General features: G+C 41.3%; 1 protein-coding gene across 1 annotated transcript in view; it reads right to left on the bottom strand.

Annotated features, from left to right (window-relative positions):
- The window catches only part of bcl2a (BCL2 apoptosis regulator a), a 53,272-nt gene extending 28,164 nt beyond the window's left edge, over positions 1–25,108 (bottom strand). The window contains exon 1 of the mRNA XM_026938147.3: positions 23,585–25,108. Coding sequence (XP_026793948.1) covers positions 23,585–24,064 — 480 coding nt within the window. The 5' untranslated portion in view covers positions 24,065–25,108. The remainder of the gene's footprint in view (positions 1–23,584) is intronic.
- Between the last annotated feature and the right edge of the window lie 142 nt (positions 25,109–25,250).

The raw sequence follows: 25,250 nt of genomic DNA, 5'->3' as shown, positions 1-25,250 counted from the left end.
TGCCCTGCTTTTTCTCTGGCAATAATGTCAGTATATATCTGTGTTTGCGTTTGATTTCCCTTTAATCTTGTGAAATGTCATAGGCTTGATTCTCTGGAAACCTCAGCCTAGTTCTTAGAATGTGTCTCACCACAACCGGTATTCTTAGAGTTAGGGCTGAGGCATGAAGCTATAAAATTGTTTCTAAATACAGAAATTGTGCAAGCACACTGTCATTTTGAAACAAACTCTCTCCATCCTTTTTCTCATTTTCTATTAAGTATTTCCTAATATTACCGATTTACTTGCTGCACACTTTATAACAAATAACTTCTAATCTGTTTGGAGCCTGAAATATACTTGAACCGAAGGTTAAGTTAACCAACATAGACGTATCATTAAGAAATATGCGATGTTGGGAGATTTCTATAAACAAAACCCAGCAAGGAAGTCACATGACCAATATTAGTCACAAGGTTGTTTGCTAAGAGAGTTTCAGTGTATTTGTTAACTCATCACTCCTTCAGTCACTCTTCCAACTGTGGGTCTCGGTTACGACGTAGGAAACAGTAAGCAGGTTGGGTGACAGTGCGCATCAGATGGCGCAAAGCTTCTACACACGATAAAAGCGTGAGAGCAAGGACAGCATAACGTAATGGCTTCTTGAGAACCACTCCTGCTTGGGGTTTGGTTAAGAGCAGAGCTAAGGAAGATTGCACACATGCGTGCATGATCTCGCTCTCTCTGTCTCTCGCTCTCTCTCTCTCTTGCTCTCTCTCTCTCTTTCTTTCACTCTCTCTCTTTCTCTCTCTCTCTCTCTAACACACACATGAATACATTGCCATGTAGGATTTTAGCTGAACTCATGCACTTTACTGTCATGCACTAATGCCATTCTTCCCAAGTTCATCTTTGCTTGCATGTGATCATGTGATCTCTCTCGGTCTATTACCAAACCCTCCCCTTCCTTCAAACTCTGCCCACTTCTATTCTTACCCCATCCTATTTCCTCTTTGCACATATTCCAGCTTCTATGAATGACGAGAGCTGCTTCATTCAATGGTCAAACACACCACGGGTCTCCATAAACAGTGCACAGACTGGCGCGCGCACATGGTGTCTCTCAGACAAGAAAAGCTCCAGCTGATTGTGCCGCTTAGACAGACAGAAGCCTCAAGTCAGCTGACTGAGAGCTGCCGGAAGCCAGCCTCAGTACTTGGAAAGCCTTTTCTTCGTAACTTGACGTTATGTGTAATTCTAATTAAGTGCTAGATAAAAGTGACGCTAAACCACCAAAACCCAAAAAAGAATGAAAGCAAAAGTTATGCTTCACAATCCAAGAATAGTCAAGTGATGTGTGTATTCTCTACACTATATTGGTTATTATTTAGCATATTATAATATATATTCTGAGGACAAAAAAGAGAAATAAAAAAGAAAAGCATGTGCATAATTTTTACAATATTACATAATTCTCCTTTAAGTCCAACTTATTTTGTTCCTGTAATCTTTGCTAGGATAATCTTTTGCTCATCTCAGAAACATTGCTAAGCTAAGACATATAATGCTCTTACATGATGTAGAAAACCAGCACTTCCTGCTGTTACCTGTAGGTTGGATTACTGTAACACCTTGCTGCCTGGATGTTCCATTAGGTGCATAAACAAACACAAATCCTTACTAGAACCAGAAAGATTTTATCCATATACTATATTGGGTCCCAGAAGAATTTCGCCTTGATTATAAACTACTATTAATGCACTGAATGGTTTCACCCCACAGGACCTGAGCGATATTTTGGTCTATTATGATCCGCCATGTCTGCTTCAATCTACAGCTGCAGGTTCTTCATCAGTACCTAGAATAATGATGACTACAGGAAGGGGCAGAGCTTTTTTACTACAAAGCCCCACAGCTATGGAACAGCCATCTAATTAGGGCTCGGTATGCAGACAAACCTATTTGAAAACCTATTTGTTCAGTCAGGCATTTTGTTAAATAGCTTTCCTCTTAGGTAAAGGTGCAGATCAGGGGGAGGGGGGAGGGGGGGGCTTCATGGGCTATAATGAGCTTTGGTAAACTGGGATGCTTAATGTCTCAGGGTGCACTCAATCCTGTGTTACTTTCTGTCTCTCCTTTTTAGTTAAGCTTTCATAGCTAGTCTACGCTTGTACTCTGATCACAATGTACACCCTTTTAAACCACCGTCAGATAAGAACATAATTAATAATCTGTTCTATCTCTGTCGAGGTCTACGTGTACTCCTGCTACCTGATGTGATGTCGGTACCTGAGACACTCCTGGGACACTCCTGTTGCTGTGGTTTCTTTGCCTGATTTATCCTGATGCTCTACTTCTGCTTAAAGATTTCTGCCGCTGTGCATGGTCTCACATGGATACCCTACCGATTTACACTTCCCATAAACAGTTCATGCTCAAGTCTCACCCCTGCTTCAGTCAGTATTCTAACCTGGATACTGTAGACTTGTACCTTGCTGTCATCATAAAGACTGCACCTTGCTGTCATCATAAAGACTGGCAATTCTTCCATAATATTTACTCTTCTACAACTGTATACTGTGCTGATTTATAATCCCAATATCGGGTGTCACCCAGAAGTGGATGGGTTCACTTTTTGAGTTTTCTGCTTCTCAAGGTTTCTTCCGCATGTCTTTCCAGTGAGTTTTACTTTGACACTCTTGCTTCTGCCTTGCTCATTAGGGATCTAAATCTACATCCAGATTTCTGTAAAGCTTCTTTGTGACAGTGTATATTTTTAAAAGTGCTATACAAATAAAATTGTCAATTAAAAATAATCTTGAGGTGGAACCTTATAAATGGTTCTGGTGCCTTTAGTCTGTTAACAGAAAGCCACCAATGGCTTTTTGAAGTAGTGCATGCTGGTGTGCTTCAGAAAAAATATTCATTGGACTATCTGACAGTATCCCCTCACCAACCGGACCAAGAGAACCCCTTACTCATTCTCTCTCTTCTGTCTCTCTTTCACTTACAAATAAATGGAATTAAGCGCATATACACACCCATAAAACACACACACACACTATACACTTCATTAGGAACACCTGTACACATGCACATTTGTCTAGTTATCTAATCAGCCAATCATGCGGCAACAGCACAATGCAAAAAATCATGCAGATCCAGGTCAAGAGATTCTGTTAATGTTCACATCAAACATCAGAATGTGGAAAATGTGTGTTTGCGTGTGTGTGTGTGTGTGTGTGTGTATATATATATATATATATATATATATATATATATATATATATATATATATATATATATATATATATATACACACCTGTACACATGTATATATGAATATATAAACATGAATATATATAATTATTATTATTATATAATATATGTAATATATATATTCATTACATTATTACATTAATACGTTATTCATTTCAATAATTATATTTTCAATATTTTCCAACCTAGAGGTAACAATAGCATGTGCTAGTTTTCTACATCATGTAACAGCTTTGTTTCTATTATTGTCATCACCTCTTGCTCTCCGTCCCTCAGTAACGCTAGGACAGTCACATTCCCTTCTCTTTTTTGCAACGTCTGCATTTCCTCGCATGTCAAGCGGCTCTGGTTTTGAAACATTCGAAAACAGCCTCTGAACGCGCAAAGTTTCATATCGAAGGTGTCGGTACTGTACCTCCTAGGGGGACGCGTAATCATCATGTAAAAGTGCAAAGGATGGGATGCTTAGTAATACAGAAATAACAGAATGCATATATCAGAACACAGTAGCGGGCCAGACAAAAGTGAAACAATGCACTTGTGGTTACCACCAAGACATGCTGCAGGGTTTTTTTTTGTTTTTTTTTTATCAAAAACGCAATATGTCTAACAGGGTCAGTACAGACTGCAGGGCTGTGTGTATATGAGTAATCCTGTGCAAATTAGGGAAATGTCCCTGTAGAAGGGGGTTCTTATTTTGGTGCCACGAATGAATCACCAGTAGCTGCAGCCAAGCAGAGAATGTTAACCCTTTCTATACCGGTAGTGTTGCCTTTCTTGATATTCAGGGTTCCAGTTGTCTCAAAGATTCTGGGGGAAGAGGCCAGTATGGATAACATGCTGTTTACTCTAAGATCTGTGTTTGCTGATGAATTTCGTATAAAACCACAAAATCACAAAGAAATGAGCAAAGATTTATAAGGTTCCCCAGCCCATGCTGCAAACCAGTCAGTTCCTTGTTGTTGTAGGGGAAAGTGCAGACAACATAAAATGGTTTAAAGTGATCTGATAGGTAAACAGGGGGCTGTTCAGAACCAATAAGATCTAATGTGCTCGTGGCTAGACTTTTTTTTTCAAGGCTAGAAATCCCAGTTGGCAGAAATAGCTTTAATTGGTGTTTATACGGAAACCTCTATTTTCCAGTGAAAAAGCAGAGTGCGGGAAAAGTAAGTCGAAAATGCCAAGCAGGGCAAGAGGCATCACCAAGTGCCAGGGGGTGGCTCACAAAAACCCAGAGAGAATTCTACCACATTTTGAGTGGCAAAAATAAAGAAAGAAAGCTTGAGCTACAGCAGCAGGGAAGGCCTGCTTCCTGACAGCTCTGTCGCCACCATAAGCCATTCCAGTAGGGGTTACATTCTTTCACTCTTTCAACCAAGCTCACATGCCAGTGCGGGGAAAAGGAAGGGGGCGAGAGAGAGGGACTGAAAAGCTCAGATAAACGACTGACAGAGACAAAAGCAGCCACACACAAGCCACCAAGTGCTGCAGGACTGAGGAAATGTTGGAAATGGGGGGGGGATAAGTGGCAAGACAGTTAGAGAAAGAAAAGGGAAGGAAGACAGAAAGAGAAAGTTTAGCCCCAGCTCAGACTCTGCGTGGGTGGTGACCATGCGGCGGCAGAGATGCAAAGATCCACCCCCGCCTTCCCACCTCGGCCCCACAAATGGATAGGGGAAAAAGAGAAGGAAAACATTTTTCCAGCATTAGCTCACAGACTGGAGGAGAAGGGGCCCTTCTGGAAGTGCTTTTGCCAAAACGCCCTCTCGTTCTCTCCTAGCCCTGCTGCTCTGTAATCAGCTCCCTCCTTCTCCACCTCCAGCTTCCCCCAACGCCCACGCCACCCCAATTCCACCACACACACACATGCTCCCACTTCTTTTTCCCCTCATGTGACAATGGAGACAACAGAAAGGGTTCAATGACCTTTCTTTTTTCTCTCTTTCCTCCTCCTTCTTTCTCTTTATCAGCTGATCTCACCCTGGTCTCAGGAAGATCTATGAGAGGAATGTGGTAATGTGGGCGTGAGACAATCTTGCTTTGTTGTCCTCAGGGTAACATGTAGGTAAAAGACTGGCACAAAAGCCAGGGAAAAAAGTGTGACATAATAGTGTTGGGCCCTCTGTGCGGTTGTAAACAAGTCCAGCAGTCATTTTTAGCAGGTAGCACGTATTATTGAGTAGTGCCACTGGACTGCCCCTGTCCACAGCAACCACAACTAATTCTGCCTCACTGAGAATGGGGAATTTAAAGACAACACTCGCAGGTGAAATCCACATAGCTAACTGGTGTGTCATAACAGTAGCGTAACTGTAACAACACTGGCTCAGTGTTGTGCTCACAATTATCTGTAGGCTCTAACAAGCTGTCCACATGGCAGAGAAGCCAATTAGTGAGAAAGGCAGCACTTTCCCCCCCAAAGTTATCTATTTCTAAACTGAAGAATAACACCAACATGCTCCAAGGTCCTGGTTCTTTTCCACACTCTATCTACAATTAACTCTTAATCCTTGACAAAGCAGCAATGTACAATGGGCCTGGCAATACCAGTGACCTTATAATCATATAAAAAGTTTGGAATGAACAACTTATCCTAACTTGCTGTCCTTCATTTGTACTCCTTTTACCAATCTGCCGAGCAAAGGAGAAACATTAACGTAGAGATGATACTGCATGATCCACCGCTTTCAATAAGGAGAGGAACAAAAACTGGCTATACGTAATGAATAAAATACAAAAGGGCATGCTGTTATAGAAAAATAATTGTCACCCTGAAGTTGATTATTTTCCAATAACAGAATATCCTGAAGTGTTTTATCCTTTTCATACCACAGCAATTTGCCAATGATTGCAGTTTTTAATTTATTAAAAAATGACATACTGTGCTTTTTATCCATTTATAGTTACATCTAACGTTGTGCAACATCCACGGGACAAGTTCCTGTTATCACATATAGCACATTACTGCAGCTATAAAAATTCATTCCCTCACCTCTCTCTTGAAGTTAATAAAACAAAAAAATGCAGCTTTTCATTTTATAGAGAAACCAGAAAAGGCAAGGTTCTCTGTCCTGAAGACTGTCCTGTGGCGGAAAACTTATAGACCCTAATAAAGCGCTGACACCCAAGACTCCTTACGTAAATGTTTCGTGAATGACTCCTATTCCTTAACAGGAAACTTCACCATACCAGTGGCTATATGGTTATCCTTTGATAAATAACAACACATATTTTATTCCATTTTATTCCAGCATACAAACCCCTGTGCACTAAATGTTACTACAGAAACAATAACGTATTAGAAAGAGTGCGTTAATATAAACCTGATTCGAATTACAGAAGGCACCACTGTCAGAGCTGCAGTTATAGAAAATTAATTAACACCTTTCAACAGCACTATGGTATAAATGATCTTATCGCTTCTCCTTACAAAAAAATGAGTTCTTTCATTACTCTGCATTATGACAAAAAACAGCCTTCGTTGCATGTTTCATTCTGTAATTGTTTTCATTGAAACGGTATGTGGCTCAGTTCTGGTCAGTGTAATTCTGTTCAATGTTGGATGACACGACTTTAAACCTTGAGACATTTTTTAAAGCTGAGGACACACTTACAGAAAGCAGTCGATTAGGTTGGGTGAGTCAAGATTTTCCACGAAACCTTTACAGTCAGTTGAAACAGTCATTCGTAGAAGAGCATTTTTGCATTTTTTCCATACAAAACAATCACATGATACGAATAAAAACATTTCTTTTGCTTTGAATGATAACTAAGCTCAAAGGTTTGTTTTTAGTTAACCATAGGTTCCAGTTGTTGGGTGATTTGGCATGCCCTGTGAGGCCCTGACTGCTGGGCTGGAGCTCTGACTTGGTTCTCCTTTTGTAGGGGGAATACCAAAGGGGACTTTTGGCTAACTGCAAAACATGGCACAAACTACAATGGGGATTTTTACCTTTGCATTCATTTGCATTCTCGTCAAAACAGTATTTTTGGCCCCTTTTTCCGTTTGGCTCAAAATCTAGTTTTGAAACCTTCTTATGTATATCGAAAAAAGGCATGCAGACATGGTAGGAGTTCATTTAAACTTTCAGGATGAGTGTCAAGCACCGCAAAGTTTTCATGCAGAAAAATCCTGAGCATTCTTTATAGATTAAATCATAGGTTAGTTAATGATAAATGTAATAGAAGAACATCATTAACCAGGAAACACATTCCATTCTAGTTAAATTAAATACAAACTTCCATGCAGCAATCCCAGAGATCAGCAGTTCACCAATACATGGAACAGTGATGTGATAGATGAATGAAATAAACTAATATGGACTGAGATGTCTATGTCTTGTAATTGTCTTAAAGGAGGTTAAGGTGTGAATGAACATGACGATCAAAGACCGTACCCTGTGCAACAATACTCCCTTTGCTGGAGTCAATAGGAGGAAGTCGAATCAAAAATGCATGTGAGCTTGCTTGGTTTGAACTTGACATGACATCAAGGTCTTCAAGGTACTCTCCATTCTCTAAACTTTCTCCTCACAGTGGCTTACTTCAGGCCTTACTTCATGTGCTCACTGTGTCATGCACATTGTGGTGAACTGGGTGAACTCCACATTATGCTACCAAGCCAGTGATTGTTTGTCACAAATAAGCCATGCCAAAGCAGTTTTACTCCAAGCGTCATATTGGTGTCACTTGCATGCTAAACTCGCCATCCGCAACCCTCGATTTATTTAATGATCCACCTGTGTATTATTTTTCTTTTCCTTTTCTCTTTGTAAATTTGGAACAAAATAAACACCTCTTCCTATTCCTCAAGTTCTGTGATTTGTTTACGTACTTTCAACAACAAACTGCGGTGCCATAGTTTATGCTGTCAGGACTATGCAGTGGGCAATCTTCTTCCTGTAGTCATGGAAATTGTCATGCAATTTTAATAGTACCTCTTGCAGTACTAGAGCACTTGTACTCAATGGCCAAAATGAACCTGCAGAGAGTATGCAAGCTTTTAACTCACAAAGGTGCTTTCATCTTCATGCAGCCATTAAAGATGCCATCTCTGCATTAAGTATGCTGAATGGAGTTCACAACTATAAAGTCCTGAGCAAACTGATAGCTGGATCATGATTCTGAAGAATTTTAGTTATCAAAAAGAAACATGACACGTCCTTGCCACTACATTTTGACTGTAAGTCAGTAGAGCCAGGATAGCCTGTGTATTTACATATTTACACAGAATAGTATAACATGATGTCATGACTATAAACTTCATACAACCATGACAGATAAAACACCAACTAGACCTACAGACAGTGAGTACAGAGCACAGGATGTCTGTTTCTTTGTCTCTCTCTCTCTCTCTCTCTCATTGTCTTATCCTGACTCTTCAGCCCTCTGCCTCTGCTCAGCATGCAGACTGGGGATTGGCGATGGAGGGGCTGTGGAAGAAGAAAAAGTTGAAGACGCAAGGGAGGCTGGGAAAGTGAACGAGAGAAGAACTCCTTCAGGCTGCTTGCATTCCAAATCACCCATATGCCACATCCACCCCTCATGTTCAGTCTCAACTTACTTTTCGTTCCTTTGCTGCTGCTGTATGTGTCTGAGTTGATTTTGGTGCATGACTGCTAAAGTCCTGTGTATTGACAGTATTCACAGGCCTCTATTATATATACATCTCTTCATAATAGAGAGTGCATGCATCACACTGGTATTTTTGGCCCGGGTATTTGAGCCAGTGCAGCAGTGCGAGAGCATCCCAAACGAGAATGTGCACGGCCACTCCCAGCCTCCAGCCACATCAGTGACTCCAGGGACTGGTTCAGCACCAAGCCGGTGCCCGCAAAGCATTCTGGGCCTCGTTTGTAGCTGGCTGTCATTGTATGATCACATTAACCACAAAACCACTAATATCAAGCAGGAACAGCTTAGCCATTTGGCATCTGGTGCTGGCCAAACCTTGCGAGCTGCAGCTTAATGCCTGCTTCATTTCCTTACGTAAATCCAACCGTTCATGTTTTAGTTACCACTATTATGTTACCTAGTGACCAAAAACACGAGACAAGGCAATGAATGTCTTTTTTTTTTTTTTTTTTGCTTTTTCACAAACCACCTCAAATATTTCAACCATTGCACATGCATCAGAAATGTGCCTCCGGCATGAAAGGAATAAGAGAACTTTACTGGCCTTACTTGAAACAACTTGGATTAACTCCAGGAATTTGTGCAAGTTGTACAGGAATTTGTGCAAATTGCTGCTGTTATCCATGTCTAGACATTGAATTTCTCTCAACAACAAGGGAAACAAAAAGTTAAGTTTCTACACTGACAAAGTTCAACCACTAAAACACTTTAAAACATGCACAAGCTAACTATCCGGAAAATGTACTGTGGACGAGGAAAGGTTCCCTTAATAACAAGACAGACAATAAAGTGGAATGTAAAGGCTCTGACTGAGAAGGATGATATGTTTGACACTGTATTGAAACAGTAGAGTAGCCAACAACAGAAACGTGACGCCATTCAGTCAGACCTTCCCAGCCTTCTTAAATGTCTTTAAATAATGTGCACCATCACAATGGAAGGTAGTTGGGAGTGTATGACACACCCCTTCCTCTTGCTTGAAGAGCAGATTGTGTGAGTCATTGATTTGGCCTGAATGTTACAGAGAAAGTCTGAGCTTGTCTCCAGACTCCCAAACATCCTGCTACAGAGGAATGTGACAGTTTGCCTCTTTCATCTTCTCTCATTACACAGGTGAGGCCTGTGCACTTCAATCCCCATCTGCCATCATCAAAGAGCCCAGTTGAGCCAAGGGAGGAGGTACCCTGAGCCAGCTGAGCTGCCTTAGCCCACACTGCCACCTATTTACATGCTTAAGAGGCCCCTCTGCTAGGCTGACATATCCCAAAAACAAGTGTATAAAAACTCTTTTTGGAGCAGGGATATGGCCCCAGAAGAGTATACCTACCAACAGTAAGTGGAGGCAAGTTTCTTGTTGGTGAATGATGTCAAAGTATTGGTTACAATCTGACAAGTCCTTGGTCATTTTATTTTCTAAGAGAATAATTTATTAGCTGGCACATTCTAAATTACCGTCAGGTAAAAAAGTTAAAACAGTCTGAAAGATGATGTTAACCTACACTGAAACATACAGCAAGAAGAAAACAAGGGGTCCATTAAAGCCTCATGTAAGGGATGCCGCACTGCCCCGGGCACTGTTTGGCCTGTTGAGAATGTGTTCATGGCACAAAGTAACACACTTTCCGGAGACATGAATGGGGACAGTATAGCATCCCACATCTTCACTACAGAATCAAAACTCCAAGGGGTGGAGCTGGACCTGATCCAACTCCTCCTATAACCCTAACCCACAAGATGCTCTACAACATGGAAGAAGACACTTAAAAAATGCATTTATCCAGATTGAAACACACTAATTTGTTTTTACCCCCACCCGGCACTTTCGGATTGACTCTGCCCAGGTAGGAGGAACTGGAGGAGGTCCAATCCCAGCCCCCAGACTTTTGGTTCTGCAGCAAGCTGTACTTGTACTTGAGCTGAATAGTTATTGTACGGTTCCTGAATGATTGGGATAATAATACTTATAAGCCAAGATGGACAATTGGAAGCCTTTGCAATAATCCTATCAAATTTCTTCCCTTGTATTAACTACTCAGGAAATTCCTGTGGTACCAAACAGTCGATCAGACCCTAGGCTATACACTGTAGCCCACCAGTTTCCTGCTCACAAATGAAGACTTATTCTAAGGAAACAACTACTGTATATTTCATTAAGAACAACTATGGTGGGTGGTGTATTGGCACAGCAGGTAGTGAGAGATCCTTCTGGTTATTGTCGCAGTTTTGCATGGTCTTCCTGTGTCTGCATATGTTTCCTCCTAATTTCTTCCCACCTCCCAAAGACATGCCGGTAAGATTGGGTACTCCAAAATGGTGCCCTACAATGAACTGGAGTCCCATTCCTAATATGTTACTGCCTTGTGTCCAGTGTTTCTAGAATTGGCTCAAATCCACTGCAACCCTAACCTGGGTAAAGTGCTTACTGAAGATGAACGAGTAACTATGGTCACTGCCATGCTTCAGTTCAGCTGCTCAATCAAAATATTTAAAACCTATGAACCACATCACCTTTGCTAAGGAAGAGGTCAGATAAAGTGACATAGCCAATACCATCCATCCATCGACTCTCTGTACTGCTTATCCTGCTCATTGTCATAGGGTTACCTGAAGCCTATCCCAGGGGACTCAGGGCACAAGATGGGGGACACCCTGGCCGGGGTGCCAACCCATCACAGGGCACAATCGCACGCACACACACACACACACACACACACACACAAACATTCACACACTACAGACAATTTGGAAATGCCAATCAGCCTACAACGAATGTGTTTGGACTGGGGGAGGAAACCAGAGCACACGGAGGAAACCCCCAAAGCTCGGGGAGAACATGCAAACTCCATACACACAGGGCGGAGGCAGCCATAGCCAATATATCTTATCAAATAAAAAGAACATGATGTCTCCATTGCCTTCTGATTGCAGTTACTCTTTATTGGAGATTATCCACCTACTACTACCTTGGAGTCTACCCATCAACACTGTTCTGCTTTCAGGCTTGCTCAAAATAATTTGTTTTGGATAAGGCATTTTGGGTTACAGAGGTTTGGTTACAGCTTAACTCAGAAGTTACAGTTGTCAGCAGAGCACTAAGCAAGTGTTGGGGTTAGCAAAGTTGCATTCTTCCACCATGGCGTAAGTACCAAGGCCGACAGAGCATTGTTGATTCCGCCTGACTCAGTAAAGAGATTGTCGATTGTAGATCCTTCTAGATGCCAGTCGTCTCTCTGCACAGGAATTCAGTAAAGCACTAGATTGTCAAGTATTGCTCAAGCTCAGACATTGCAAACCCCAATGGATGCAACACAGGGCACCTTAACATCCTAAAGAGCAACTCAAGATGCATTTTCTCTGTTGTCAGGCCCAAAGTTCAGTCAGAATTTATGTACATAATATTCCCACTTCTGTCACCCTCAGCCAAGCCTGTGAATAATTCTTCTTGCAAAGAATTAACCTAGAGCACATAATTAGATTTATCCAAGCTTGGTTCTCCCATATCTGTCATCAGCATGGTGCAGGCTTTGCATTATCAGGAAATAACGGCTTATTAGCATTCATTGGAGGTTCCTGAGCTTGATCACTGTTCGTCTGACTCACTATGTTAATCAGAGTGCAAGCCCACAGACAAACAGCAGGCTGGCAATAAAAAACCAAAAGCTGTATCTGAGCCTAGCATTGGTTAAAGGGAATTACCATAACAACATATTTTACCCCAGCAGAACCATGTCCTAAGGAAACAGCTTGTTGTGAACATATGAAAGAAGGACAGACATGCTTTTCTGGGATGGACAGATAGTTGTTTTGGACAGAAGAAGAGACTGCAGGGCCTGCAGTGCCAGGTGCAAAAGGCACGGCAGATGGCAGACGAAACAGCCAGGGTCAACACAGAGGTACTGAAAAGAGGGACATTTGGCTCCAACCCCTTAATCCTTTACAAGTCTCAATGGATCTGCTTTCACAAGACAAAGCAGCACCAGCAGTGGTGGAAAGCTGAATGTGATCGGCTCCAATCCGCAAACAGAAGACTTTATTTTTTAAGTGTTTTACATTATCAGTGTAGTTAATACTGTTGCAGCAAAAAAAAAAAAAGTGCTAATGGAAAGTGTGGTTGTACTTTCCTTATTTCTAAAATGCACTTGAGAGTTCAGGAGTTCATCTATAATTGACAAACCCAAAGATCACTGAACAGGTTATGGAAAAACAACATTTTTTTTTCTTCAAAAACTCCCACGTTAATGAATAGCAGGGCAAGCTTCACAATCTGAACCAGTTCCGTTTTAATGTTTTTTTTTTTTTTCTTGGCCTTTACAGACCTGTAATGGAAATAACTGCAACCCATGTGTTTCAGTACCAAATTTCCTGGGCTAAAGTTCCTCAGTAGAGAGGCGGCTATTAAGAGTGCCATTGTGGTGCCTCTTATTAATGTGATTATTGGCTTTACAGAGTACCTGATTCATAATAGTCAGTGTATTCCTGCTTGGCTTAAAAACATGGCTGACAGTGGTATGACAGTCTTGTTGGTGGTCTTGGTGTTTTAGTTGGCTTTTATTTCCAATGTCACAAAGGCTTGTCATTATTTTACAGACATACCTGTACACTCCACATGCAGCATACTCCATGTGCCATTTTACTCCACAGTACTGCTGAATGCTTGATTCTGATTGGTCAGTAGGTGTTTGTTATTTTTTTATAACAGCAGCTCTGACAGTAGTGACAGCTGCAAGTTTTATATGAACGTACTCATTTTAATACGTTATCGTTTCTACAGTAACGCATTATGCAGGCGGATGCTCCACATTAGCAGTTTTTTAAAAATGTCTAATTGCTGATATGGTGAAGTTTTCTGTAAGGAGACATTTATTCAGCATCAGCATCAACCATCAGAGGGAAAGCTTTCAACTTTCAGCTTTCAGACACAGGAAAGTCCTCAGGACAGATCTTCAGGCTTTCTGGTCTCTCTGTAAGCTGACAAGCTTATTTAGTCTTATTCACTTCAAGAGAGAGGAAAAAAATAGAAGCTAGTGAGGGAATGACTGTTATAAACATGTTATAAACTTCCTTTGCTCGCATTCCATATTATTAAACACAACTATACATGGATAAAAGGTATGAAATGTCGTTATTTTAATAATCAAAAAGCTTGGGCAACAAGTAAAAATAGAAAATAGACTCTGTTGGCAGAATGCATCTACAAGAGAGGAAGAAATCCATACACTGCTCCCAGGCTAATTCCATTAGCAATCCCCCAACGTGCCTACACAAAATCCCACATCTTAAGACTCCAGCAGCATAAGACACCAAGGCTTAGCCACGTATTTAAACAGCTATATGGTTCAATTTCCACTTTGTGCCTTAATACAAGCCATCAGTCTGCTTTTCTTTGACTGAGTCTTTGCAAGAGTGTTACTTCTGTTACTTCCTTTGTGTGATGGTGTATTTTTTCTTTCTCTCTCTCTTTCTTTTTCTTTCTCTCTCTTTCTTTTGTGTGTGTGTGTACGCGCAATGGAGGAATGTGGATTTACTGTAAAATGCTTCTATGAGCCAACTGTCAAGGCTGACAACATTTGTGTAGGAGGTTGAATTGGGCATCTCAAAGAGGCACCATTCTATCAGGATTTTTTTTTTTTTTTCAAATAATCCGGATTTCCCTTTGTCTGTCCGACAGTTGACTTCAAAGCTGCATAAGAGAGGTTGTCCCTTTTTTATAAAGGTACCAGAAATGTTTTTTTGTTCCAGACTGTCTTATTCTGGACGTATCACAAGACTTAGCTCCAAGATAAAACACTGTCACTTACTAACTGGTATTTATAAAAAAAAAGCACAATAATACACTGAACAGGATGTGTATAAGCTGCTGATACTTGAGAGATACTTGTTGATGTATGCGACGAAGACTTTGGCACAGTGTGTCCCTGTGTTCATGTGAACAAACTTCAGTTCTGTGGAGAGATAATGATTATGCCATTAACCTAAAGCATTTAGGCTGAGAGCCACTTGCCACAATTCTCCAAACCAAATGAATTCCCTGCTCTAGGAATCAGGACCACGGATATGTGTTGCTTCGCTCCTCTTCTGTTGTTATTGTCAGTGCTTCACTTTGAGATTATGACGGAAAAGAACAGCAAGTACAGTCATTAAGCACAGATCAGAACCCACACACTGGAACTGTGAGGAAAACATGGTTGAAAACAACAAACGAGAATGAAGCTCATAACAAATACAAAGCCCTTCTGATCAGCACGGCAAGTCACTTTGGACAATCATCAGCAATCGATAAGTAAAAAAAAAAAAACTCAAGGCACTACTCATACACATAGTTAATTTAATTAGGATGTACGTCAATTATCTGTGATTAGCTTACAGACGCACAGTTCTAATAAATGTCAAATCTGCTTTAGCTGCTTCACAGGAAGAAAGTAGTACTGCGGCTGTCACACTACCATATCTGCCATCTTCCTAGCGTATAACCGAATTAAAGCCTTCCCATATGAACCACTTTGTTGTAGAACTCAAAAAATATCTGTAATCCACATTTACTCCATGTGTCCAAAATATGTCAGTAGAAATTTGTGCTTTTAAACTCAAAGTTAATTGTTCAGTTATTCATAGTAAAGCACATTATTCACTAACTAATATGAATTATTCAGTAACTACCGTGAAAACAACAGAAAACGTTACGAGGGCAAGGAATACGAGTATGAGAAATTTAAATATGGGTGTTTAAGGTGTTTAAGTTGAGAGTATGATGGTCAGAATAATGTTTCTCCATTCCAGGATTACTCAACAACAACAACAACAGCAACAATAATACTATAACATTATCAGATATGAATATCACATTCCAAATAATATCAAAAATGTGTATGGAGACAAAGGGGCATTCCCAGCCACTTTCTCCCGGTGGCTTTGATCTGTTCAGAGAAATTGATGACTAACATATAAAAGACCCAGGACATTTCATTTTCACTCAGGTTATTTTTTTCTTATTAATCACTAGTTTCACTGACTTAAACTGAGAGGCCGATAAAGTATAAAGCAAGAACACGTGTATGTTTTTTTTGTTTTTTTCCCTGTGTGTTTTGGTACATGGTGGGTCATTTCTGTAGTTGTGGGTGCGTTTTTTCCCCACACTCAGCTCTCACTTTTTGCTCAGCCTGTCTCTCACATCCAATTTGTCCTCTCTGTTTCTGTCTCTGATCTACAACACTACAACAATGTGGAAATTACAGGTGCTTTCATATATGCAGCGCTTAGTCCGTTTGAATTGGACTGTGGTGGGTTTTCCCCCTTGGTGCGGTTTGTTAAGCAGGTACGAATACGGTAGTCACACTCACGAGCGGACCAAAACAACCGTATCGATTTCACTCTGATTCAGATTCAGCAAATAGACTAACTGGTGTGAAAACACCCTAATAAATCATTTAGGCAGGATCTTTTAAACTGGACCAATGTATGGACCAAATTAAATTATGTTCAATAAAGAAACGTGAATATGTCTCACATGCACACATGAGAGAACACAAGATTCTAGACAGATTCTCCACCTAGGAGGGAATCCTCACACTCCTCCCCTGCTCATATTAACCCATCAGCTCAACACACCTTCTCTAAATCAAGGCATCTACAACACTCTGCAGATCTTTGATAACCAATCAGCTTTCAGATCTCTCAGTGCTGTACCTTGCCCCCTGGAGAAACTGGCACTCCCTGTGAGCATCTGGGCAGGAAAAGGCAAAAACAAACATCCCCCTTTCTATCACCCATCCTGGCTATCTCTCATATCTTGGTTCATTTTTCCTTTTTCTTGTCTCAATTCACTTTTCTGTCTCTTCTCATTTTCCCATCCTGTACTATGTTCAATCGGCCTTCGCAGCCAGTGCCAACTATCTGAACGCGCAGCAGGTTTGTTTGCAGCGATTACTATCAAACTGTCAGAAAGGACAAAAAAGACAAAAAAGAATCCCCTTCCTTTCTCTCATTTCCTTTGAGTCTTTTTTTTTTCCCAACATACTAGCTTTGGCGTCTACATGGCTTTCACAAACAATGTCACTTGAAAGGAGCAAGCGAAACACGTTCTGGAAAATGAATAGCTATGCAGCGGCAGCTCTTCTGAAGTGTTTCGTTGTCTTTTGGTAAACGCTCCAACACAACACCCACCCAAATAAAAAAGGTGCAGGTGGGGTCAAATGTGCCTCACAGGCGAGGAACCACTAGTTCTACTGTACAGACACACACGCACAAACGCACGCATGCATACACACATGCACACGCGCGCACACACACGCACACACACAGGAACACAGGAACCACAGGTGTGCTGTGTGTGGGCTGAGCACCTACGCATTTGTAGTCTGACTAAACAAACTTCAATACAGGAGGCACCGCTGTGTTTTTGTCTGAATGGCTAAGTAGAGATTTCTGAATTACAGCTGATTTGGTAAACAGCATCAGGGAAATGGTGCTTTTTTGACGTTCACAGTTATTTTATTATGTCTTGGTGGTCTGATTATTTTTCCCCCTTTTTTTTTCGCATTGATTGGACAGGGGAATTTATTTCAGGGATTCAGTCCAGTGACATCAAACAGTATATATGAGCTGCATCATGGGAAAACCCTTCACATAGTGAATTTTTGACATTTTCTACTTTCTACTGAACTGACATGTTTCTCGTTTTCATACGAGAACCATAGCTATAGCATTTGAAAATTCGGGTTATTCCCAAAAGTGAAAAGGGAGAAAATGATCTTCACTCAACTGTTCACTTTTCATGCTAACACTGGTGCTGAAATAATCGCTGATGAATTCAGTTCTTTTCGCTAAATTTCTTGTGTAGAGCTCTAATCCCTATAATTAAGCAGGGTGGGCCCTGGGTTCTTCTCTGTAAAACGAATGTCCCTAAAATTATTAGCAGCTTGTTACTCAATAAACACTTATTTCTGTGTATATGTTTCTTTCTCTGTTTTTGGTTTTTGCTCCCTTTGACTAAAATAATAACCAGAACACAATATAAAGCAGAAAATATAAACTCTGAGTTGTGTTTAATTAACCCAAAAGAAAAAAACAATAATATAATAAAATAGATTAGTCCCTTTTCAAAGTATTTCAATGAGAAGTTTTCTCCCTTTAACTGCTCGAAATAAACCTTTAAAGGCACCATGCACCATTATCAAGCCTTTCTATGTTGAAAACTGCACAAAACGTTCAAGTTCTCCTTTCAGTTGGATGTAGTGATACCCCAATCAAATTCTACAACTTAAACCCATTAACAAGTATCGAATATGACAGTGAATAACAAAAAATACACTCCAATATCCCTAAAATAAAATATGACCATATTAACTAGTCTAACCGAGTTCCCCTTTGCTTCAACTTAAATGTCAATGTTCATATAAATATCCCAGAACCTTAAACATAAACAACAAACCCAGTTTTTTAAATAAAAAAAAGGAACGCTGCAGGCCTGATTTGCAGCTTGTGTGCGTTGAGGCACAGAATAACTTGCCGCTTCAAATCAAACAGTGAGCAAATCAAACAAAATGGCTACCTTACTGATGAAAGTTCGAACTCTCCTCCATGCAACACATGCGGCACACAAGAGCAAGCAGTCCGGCAGGCGATGACATTGGATCCGTAAACACATCCAGCGGTGCCAGAGGAACCACTAAGAATCCCCAGTATCTCAGGGCGCTATCCGGGTCTTCCTCAAATATACAGACTCAGGTATATTGCGATGTAGATATCAGGTAAATGACTCAATATGCTGGCATTATTCAAAAGTCATACATGTACTTCTGTCAAAAGTGTACATTTTGACAGCTGGTATCTCAGGCTTGATTAGGCTCATGGACATTTCACTATGGCATGTAGTTATCCACCAGCTTGATCCAATCATGACATTCAACGGCTAGCAAGGTTCAGACATCTTTAGGCAGACTGACTGCATTTTTTAAACAGACGATTTATCCAACATGATCTTTGCAGGCAAAAAGCCAAGGCAAGGTTTGGAGGTAGCCTAAATAAGAACATTTCCATTTAAAAACACAAAAGTATATTATTGACAGAAAAACTCAATTTTAATCAAAGCCTGTAACTACCCCAGCAACATCCAATGGGTTTTCCTAGGCCACCTCATATATTTTGGATTCTGGTTCTGCAGAAACAAAGTAATATACTAATGCATGGTATTAACATGGGAGAAGGAAAGCCTTCGAGGTAAATCTGTAATCATGGACAGAATGGAAACACACTTTAATCTTTGCTTATCTCCAGGGGGCATGGAATAAACAGAGCTGCTAATTCTTATTGTTGATTGTGAGGGTAGAATGAGTCACAATGCAGCAAACCACCCACTGAACGGCTTGTGGACCCCCCAACACGCAGTTTAACAACCTGCCAATTACAACAACAGCAACCGGTCATTTGTTGAAAGGGGAAACAAAGTAAAGCAGACAAACTACCTCAAAGCAGCAAGTGTACTAATAAGACCTCAAGTAAAGAACATTACAACCCAGAAATCAAGTAGCTGAGCAGTGTTTACTGAGGTTTAAGAGACATAAAGTTTTAGTTATAGCTCACCCCCTTTATTAAACTCCTACATAGCTCAGGTACTTCTAGTAACTATGATCTTTGAATGGATTCAAACTTTTGTTTCTCATGACAGAAGACGTTGCCATTGTCATTCTTTCTTCTTGATTAAGTGTTGCTCTATTTCAGAGAATCAACAGAAAGGTCACTATTTCAAAAGATTCTAAGACAACATATGAGGAATAGATGTGGCGTGATGGGAACCTTTTCTGAAGAACAATCAGGGAAAATGTTATTTGGAGAGCCACTGCTTCAGTTTAACTAAAGATATATTGCTGAATAAAGCTTAGAAAATCTTACACCAGCATGAATTTCATACTGGTTTTCCAAGCACGTTTATGTTGGATAGCGCCGGTGCTGGTTTTGCAGCATGGTCTTGCAAAGCACTGGACTAGAAATATCTGACATGGTTCCACTGGTGCATTATGCTGGTCATGCTAGTGAACAGCTATGCTTGTCTAAGCTGTTTTTTCAGCATGGTCAGGAGTCTGTATCCCTCTTTGAACTCAAGCCTTGTTAAATAGAGATGTGGTTTAAATGCGGAGTTTCAAAGCAAACCCTTCCATTAAGGCCTTTTGTGGCCAAAGTGGACCACATGGTGAACTTCTTTTGTAAGTATCTATCTATCCAAACCTGATCTTATGCAAAAAAAAATAAAAAATAGTAGAGACACGATTTTGAATTTTGAATTTGACTGACGTTGTAAGAAAGCTACAACCTCTAAAACCTGAACTACTAAAACCAAGCTAAAACCTGAACTACTCAGAACCTTTCATAGAAGGGAAAGGCTCCTGTTCATTCTCATGTAGCTGGTTTAATACTAGATCTGTCACAAGAACTAGGATTTCAAAACGCTTCACTGTCAGATGTTCTCATTTACAAGAATCATTTGTGCATTAAATCATCTTCAGTAACTGCTTTATCCTGGTCAGGGTTACGGTGAAACCAGAGCCTAGCCCAGGAACACATGAGGCAGGAATACACCCTTGATGGGACTGCAGTCCATTGCAGAGCACCATACATACAAACTTTCACACACACTCTTTCATACCTAGGGCCAGTTTAGACAAGCTGATCTACCCACCAGCATGTTTTTTAGGAAGAACCCAGAGAACCCTAAGGAACTCCACAAGGAACTCAGGATCGAACCATAGACTCTAAAACTGTGAATTAGTAAGACTACCCTCTGTTCCACATTTACATAAATCATATTTTTAAAAATTCAATCAGTGACAGTCAATTCAATTCAATTATGACCTTTGTTTTGTCAAAACTGAGATGATTCACCATTACAGTTAGAATGCCTGCCTCTTGCTCCATATAAGTACAGGTTTTTTTCAAAGTCTTCAGAAACTCAACTGCATGCCAGATTCAATTGGAAAAAGAACCAAAATAAGATGAAGGTCTTGATCACGTGTTGGTTAGAAGGGGAGTCTCAGCAGGGTGTCAGGAAGAAGAGCAATGAAAAAGCAGCAGAATCATGTGCAGTATTCTCCAGATACTGAGCAATTATTCCATAGGCTTTATCCATGTATTTAAAAATCACATTAATTCAAATGTGAGCCAGTTTAGGGACGGATAACAGGTCCTATTTACACTTTTTCAGAGAACAATTAATCAATCAGGAGCATTTATGTTTCAGTCCATTTTTATATATTCAAATTATGATGTAAACTCTATATGGAAGATCATTAGCAGTCAGGTTCTTTTTTCCCTCCAAGAGTACACACGTTTTATGATGATTTAGTCTCTGTATACGCTTCTGTTTGTTAGCAAGGACACGTGATATCCACTGGTTAAACTAAAGCTGTGTAAACGGTTGGGATTACCAAAGCCACCAGTTTATTGATTTGATAGTGGTGGCTGTGAGAGTGACAGGGGTTGAGTGATGTCTTAAGACCAATTAACATTTATGACCTGATATCTCCAAAAATAAATAAATATAACAAAACCTATATGGACCATGGATGAAGTGCACTGACAGGATACAATAAAGACACCTATTCAAGAACTCCAGTATCAGAGGAAAGAATACATAAATACACATGACTGGGTCTTAGTGCAAGAAATAATTAAACAGATCTTACATTAAAAAAAAAAAAAAGCTTAAGGGGGAAATTTAAAGCCACAAAAGCACAATATACAATCTTTGTGCACACTAATTCCCTCTGCAATATCTAAGGTGAAACTTAAGCATGCTTTTCTTGACAAAATGAGCTAAATTAACCACTGATTGCCTCTGGCCAAGAGAGTAGCTGCTTTGTGAATAATGCAAACATGAGTTAAAACATCATTAACGAACTGCCAAGCTAATTGCATTTTAAGTGCATGCTGTCTCATCACGTTGAACATTATCACTTGCTAGTTGGACATAAACCCCGCCCCTCAATACACACATGCATATATATATATATATATATATATATATATATATATATATATATATATATATATAATTCCAGCACATCACATGTAATAAGAGTAGTTCTTCTTTTCATGGCATTTGTAAATGTCGTATGGTTGTGTTGAGAGTGACAATGAGAAATACAGTAGGTGACGTGGCATGGCTGAGTGGTCATTTCTCTCAGCTCTGACTCTCTGCTCAACCCATCCTGTCAGAAAGGCTTTTTACTCCATCTCAGAGTAACCTGCAGCAGCTGTGTTAAGTAATGACCTCCATTAATTTTGCCCCAGTCCATCCGCAGACCAGACAGGAATAATGGTCCCACTGGGCCACCACCCTCCCACCTGATGGCTCTCAGCCAAAAATAAAAACAAAAACTAGGCTAACCTGGGTGGAATTTAGACTGTACCATCCCTGATGCTTGTGCCATATCGATATTAAGGACATGGAGGAATAAACATCCTGAACATAACACAGCATGTAAATTATAATGTCAAATTCAAGATTTTCTATAGATAGGAAACTGGCACAGCGAGTTTCTGAGGGACGCTACTATGTGCAGTCAGATACTGGTAAAAAAAATTTCCTCTTTTCATGTAAAAGTGCACAAAGCTGTGATGGGCTGCTTCAATTTGAGCTGTAAATTATTCAGCACACATGCACTGCAGTGCAGGAACCAGCAGGCTGTAGAAAAATCTCTGCGTACCCCCATATCCCTACCAACTAAAGAAGAAGAAGAAGAAACATATTCATTCATTCCTTGCATATATGACTGGAGTTAAGATAATAGTTAAACCTATACCAGTGTGAGGTCCAAAATCTCACCCTATTGACTTTAGTGCGCTATTTCTGGAGTTTCACCATCATGTCTGAAAGCATACTGAAGAATACGCAGCACAGTAATGCACACTACAATGCACAGCAGTAGCTTAGCGTAGTGAGGAACACAATGCGCTATGATGTTTGAAGGCAATTAGGGACTACGGCATGATTTCAGGCACAAACATTCAGCAAGCTCCTTCAAATATCTAGTTAACAATTATGCAAAATTAAGTATGCCTTTATAGATGATGTGTGGGTGGTGTTGCCATCTCACAACTCCAGGGTCACTAGTTCGATCCTGAATTCATGTATCAGTGTTTCAGTCTGCATGGAGTTTCACAAGTTCTCCCCATGTTCGGGTGGGTTTCCTCCAGGTTCGCCGGTTTCCTCCACCTCCCATAAACATGCATGTAGGTGGACTGGCTATTCTAACTGGCCTCTAGGTGTGAATGAGTGTGTGAGTGTGTGTGCATGGTGCCCTGCTCTGGTTACTGAAAATGAATGAATGAATGAATGAATGAATGAATGAATTAGTTGACTTCCAGAAAGCAAAAGCAAAACAGAAGACACTTCTTTTCATGGAGAATGGCCTACTAGAATATGAATCATATGCACCATGAGTACCAAATTCTTATGTACAGTCATAGTGGGCGAATCCTCATGGAACATGTGTAAAAGGAGCACGTGGAACTAAAAGCGAGATTTCCCATTTTTCCACAGGGAGGTTGATAGTGCGCATGCGCCTAAGGAACAGGCACACGCACTGTTTCTAAGAGACTATTACTACAACATTGTAAAGACCCCCGTGTGTTAAATTGAAGCACTGAAGCATTGTGTATTAAAAAGAAACAGCGCGCGCTTGGATCTGCGTGCACTTACCCAGCCTCCATTGTCCCGAATCCAGTTCTGCAATGGCCCGTTCAGGTAATCCGTCATCCAACTTGCTATGTTGTCCACCTGGGACGCCATCTCCTGGTTCACGCTCTCCACGCAAAGGGTGCTCCCGAACTCGAAGAAGACCACGATGCGTCCCCAGTTGACGCCGTCCCGGAACAGCTCCTCGATGACGGCGGTGAAGCGGCGCTGCGCAGTGCTCGGGGTGAAGTGCAGCTGGTCCGACATGGCCGCGAAGTCGCGCTGGTACGTCCGCTCGATCTCATCGCCGGCCTCGCGCAGAACGCGGTGCAGCGGCAAGACGGCGCGCGGCCTGCGATCCACAACTTCCGCCGGCGGCTCCCTCGATCCGTCGTCTTCCTCTGCTCCGGCGCGGAACTCCCACACGTAGCCTCGCTTCAAAAGTTTGTGATACAGATACTTCTCTACGATATCCCGATTGTCATAGGGACTTTGGTTTGCCATTTTTTTAGACACCGTGAATTGAGCTGACGCGCAATGCGTAATTTCGGGGGTCACTCGGAACGCATCTCAGAAACAACCTGAAAACAGTCTGTCGCGGAGCAAAACCTCAAAACCAACACGAGATCCATTTCCACGCCGGTCACATCTGTCTCGCGCGTCGATTTTCTTGCGATCCCGACGGGGACTGGCGCCAACTGCCTGGAGCATTTAGGCTGATATGACACGAAAGCGAACCAGAGATCCTGAAGTTGTGTGGCGCAAAGCTGCAGCTGATGAGAAGCGCGTTTTTTTTTTTTTGTTTTTTTTTTTTTCTGCGGCGGGACCACCGCGAGCTTCTGTGCGCGAGCGTCCGCCTTGATCGCAGCGCACGAGCCCGGAACGCCCCTTTTTCACCGAGCAAAGTTGCAGCTCATTCAGGCGCTGCTCCAACGCGCTGCTCGTCCGTCTGCGCGAATGCGCAATGCTTTTTTGGTTTTTGTTTTTTTGCCTTAGGATTTTCAGCTGTAAATACGATCCTCAGTGGGAAAAAAAATTAAATAATAATAATAATATTAAAGCGCGTGCGGCGACAAGAATTTTTTTTTCCTGCGTTAGGATTTCACGCGCATTCGGCGTCACCCTAAAAAAGACGGAAGAGAAATCGGTATGAAGTGAGCGCTCGCGCTACACTTTTCCCCTCTATCAGCTATTAGACTGGAGCAATTCAGGCGTTTGTCGGTAGAAAGGTAACGTCAAGCGCTGAAGATCCTGACAGTGTTGCGGAATTGAAGCTCCACAGCTTCGCTCATTCAACCCGCGGTCTCTCTCTCTCTCTCTCTCTCTCTCTCCGTCTCTCTTCCTCTGTGTGTATGTGTCTCCCTCTCTCTCCCTCCCTCTCTCTCTCTCTCTGTCTCTCTCGCTCTCTTCCTCTGTGTGTGTCTCCCTCTCTCTCCCTCTGTCTCTCTCTCTCTCTCTCCCTCTCTCTCTCCCTCTCTCTCTCTGTGTCTCTCTCTTTCTCTCCCTCCCCTATCTCTCTCTCTCTCTCTCTCTCTCTCTGTGTCTCTCTCTCCCTCTGTCTCTCTCCCTCACTCCGTGTGTGTGTGTGTGTGTGTGTGTGTGTGTGTAATTGGAGACGCTGTGAACGCGCAGGCTGTTGCTCCTGAGGGCCGGCACTTCCTCTACGTCACCCATTCAATTTTTCGCTGTG

This window comes from Pangasianodon hypophthalmus, chromosome 22, assembly GCF_027358585.1.
Source record: "Pangasianodon hypophthalmus isolate fPanHyp1 chromosome 22, fPanHyp1.pri, whole genome shotgun sequence".
Classification (NCBI taxonomy): Eukaryota; Metazoa; Chordata; class Actinopteri; order Siluriformes; family Pangasiidae; genus Pangasianodon; species Pangasianodon hypophthalmus.
The sequence above is the reverse complement of the archived record's forward strand: the minus strand, read 5'-3'. Positions and strand labels throughout refer to the sequence as shown.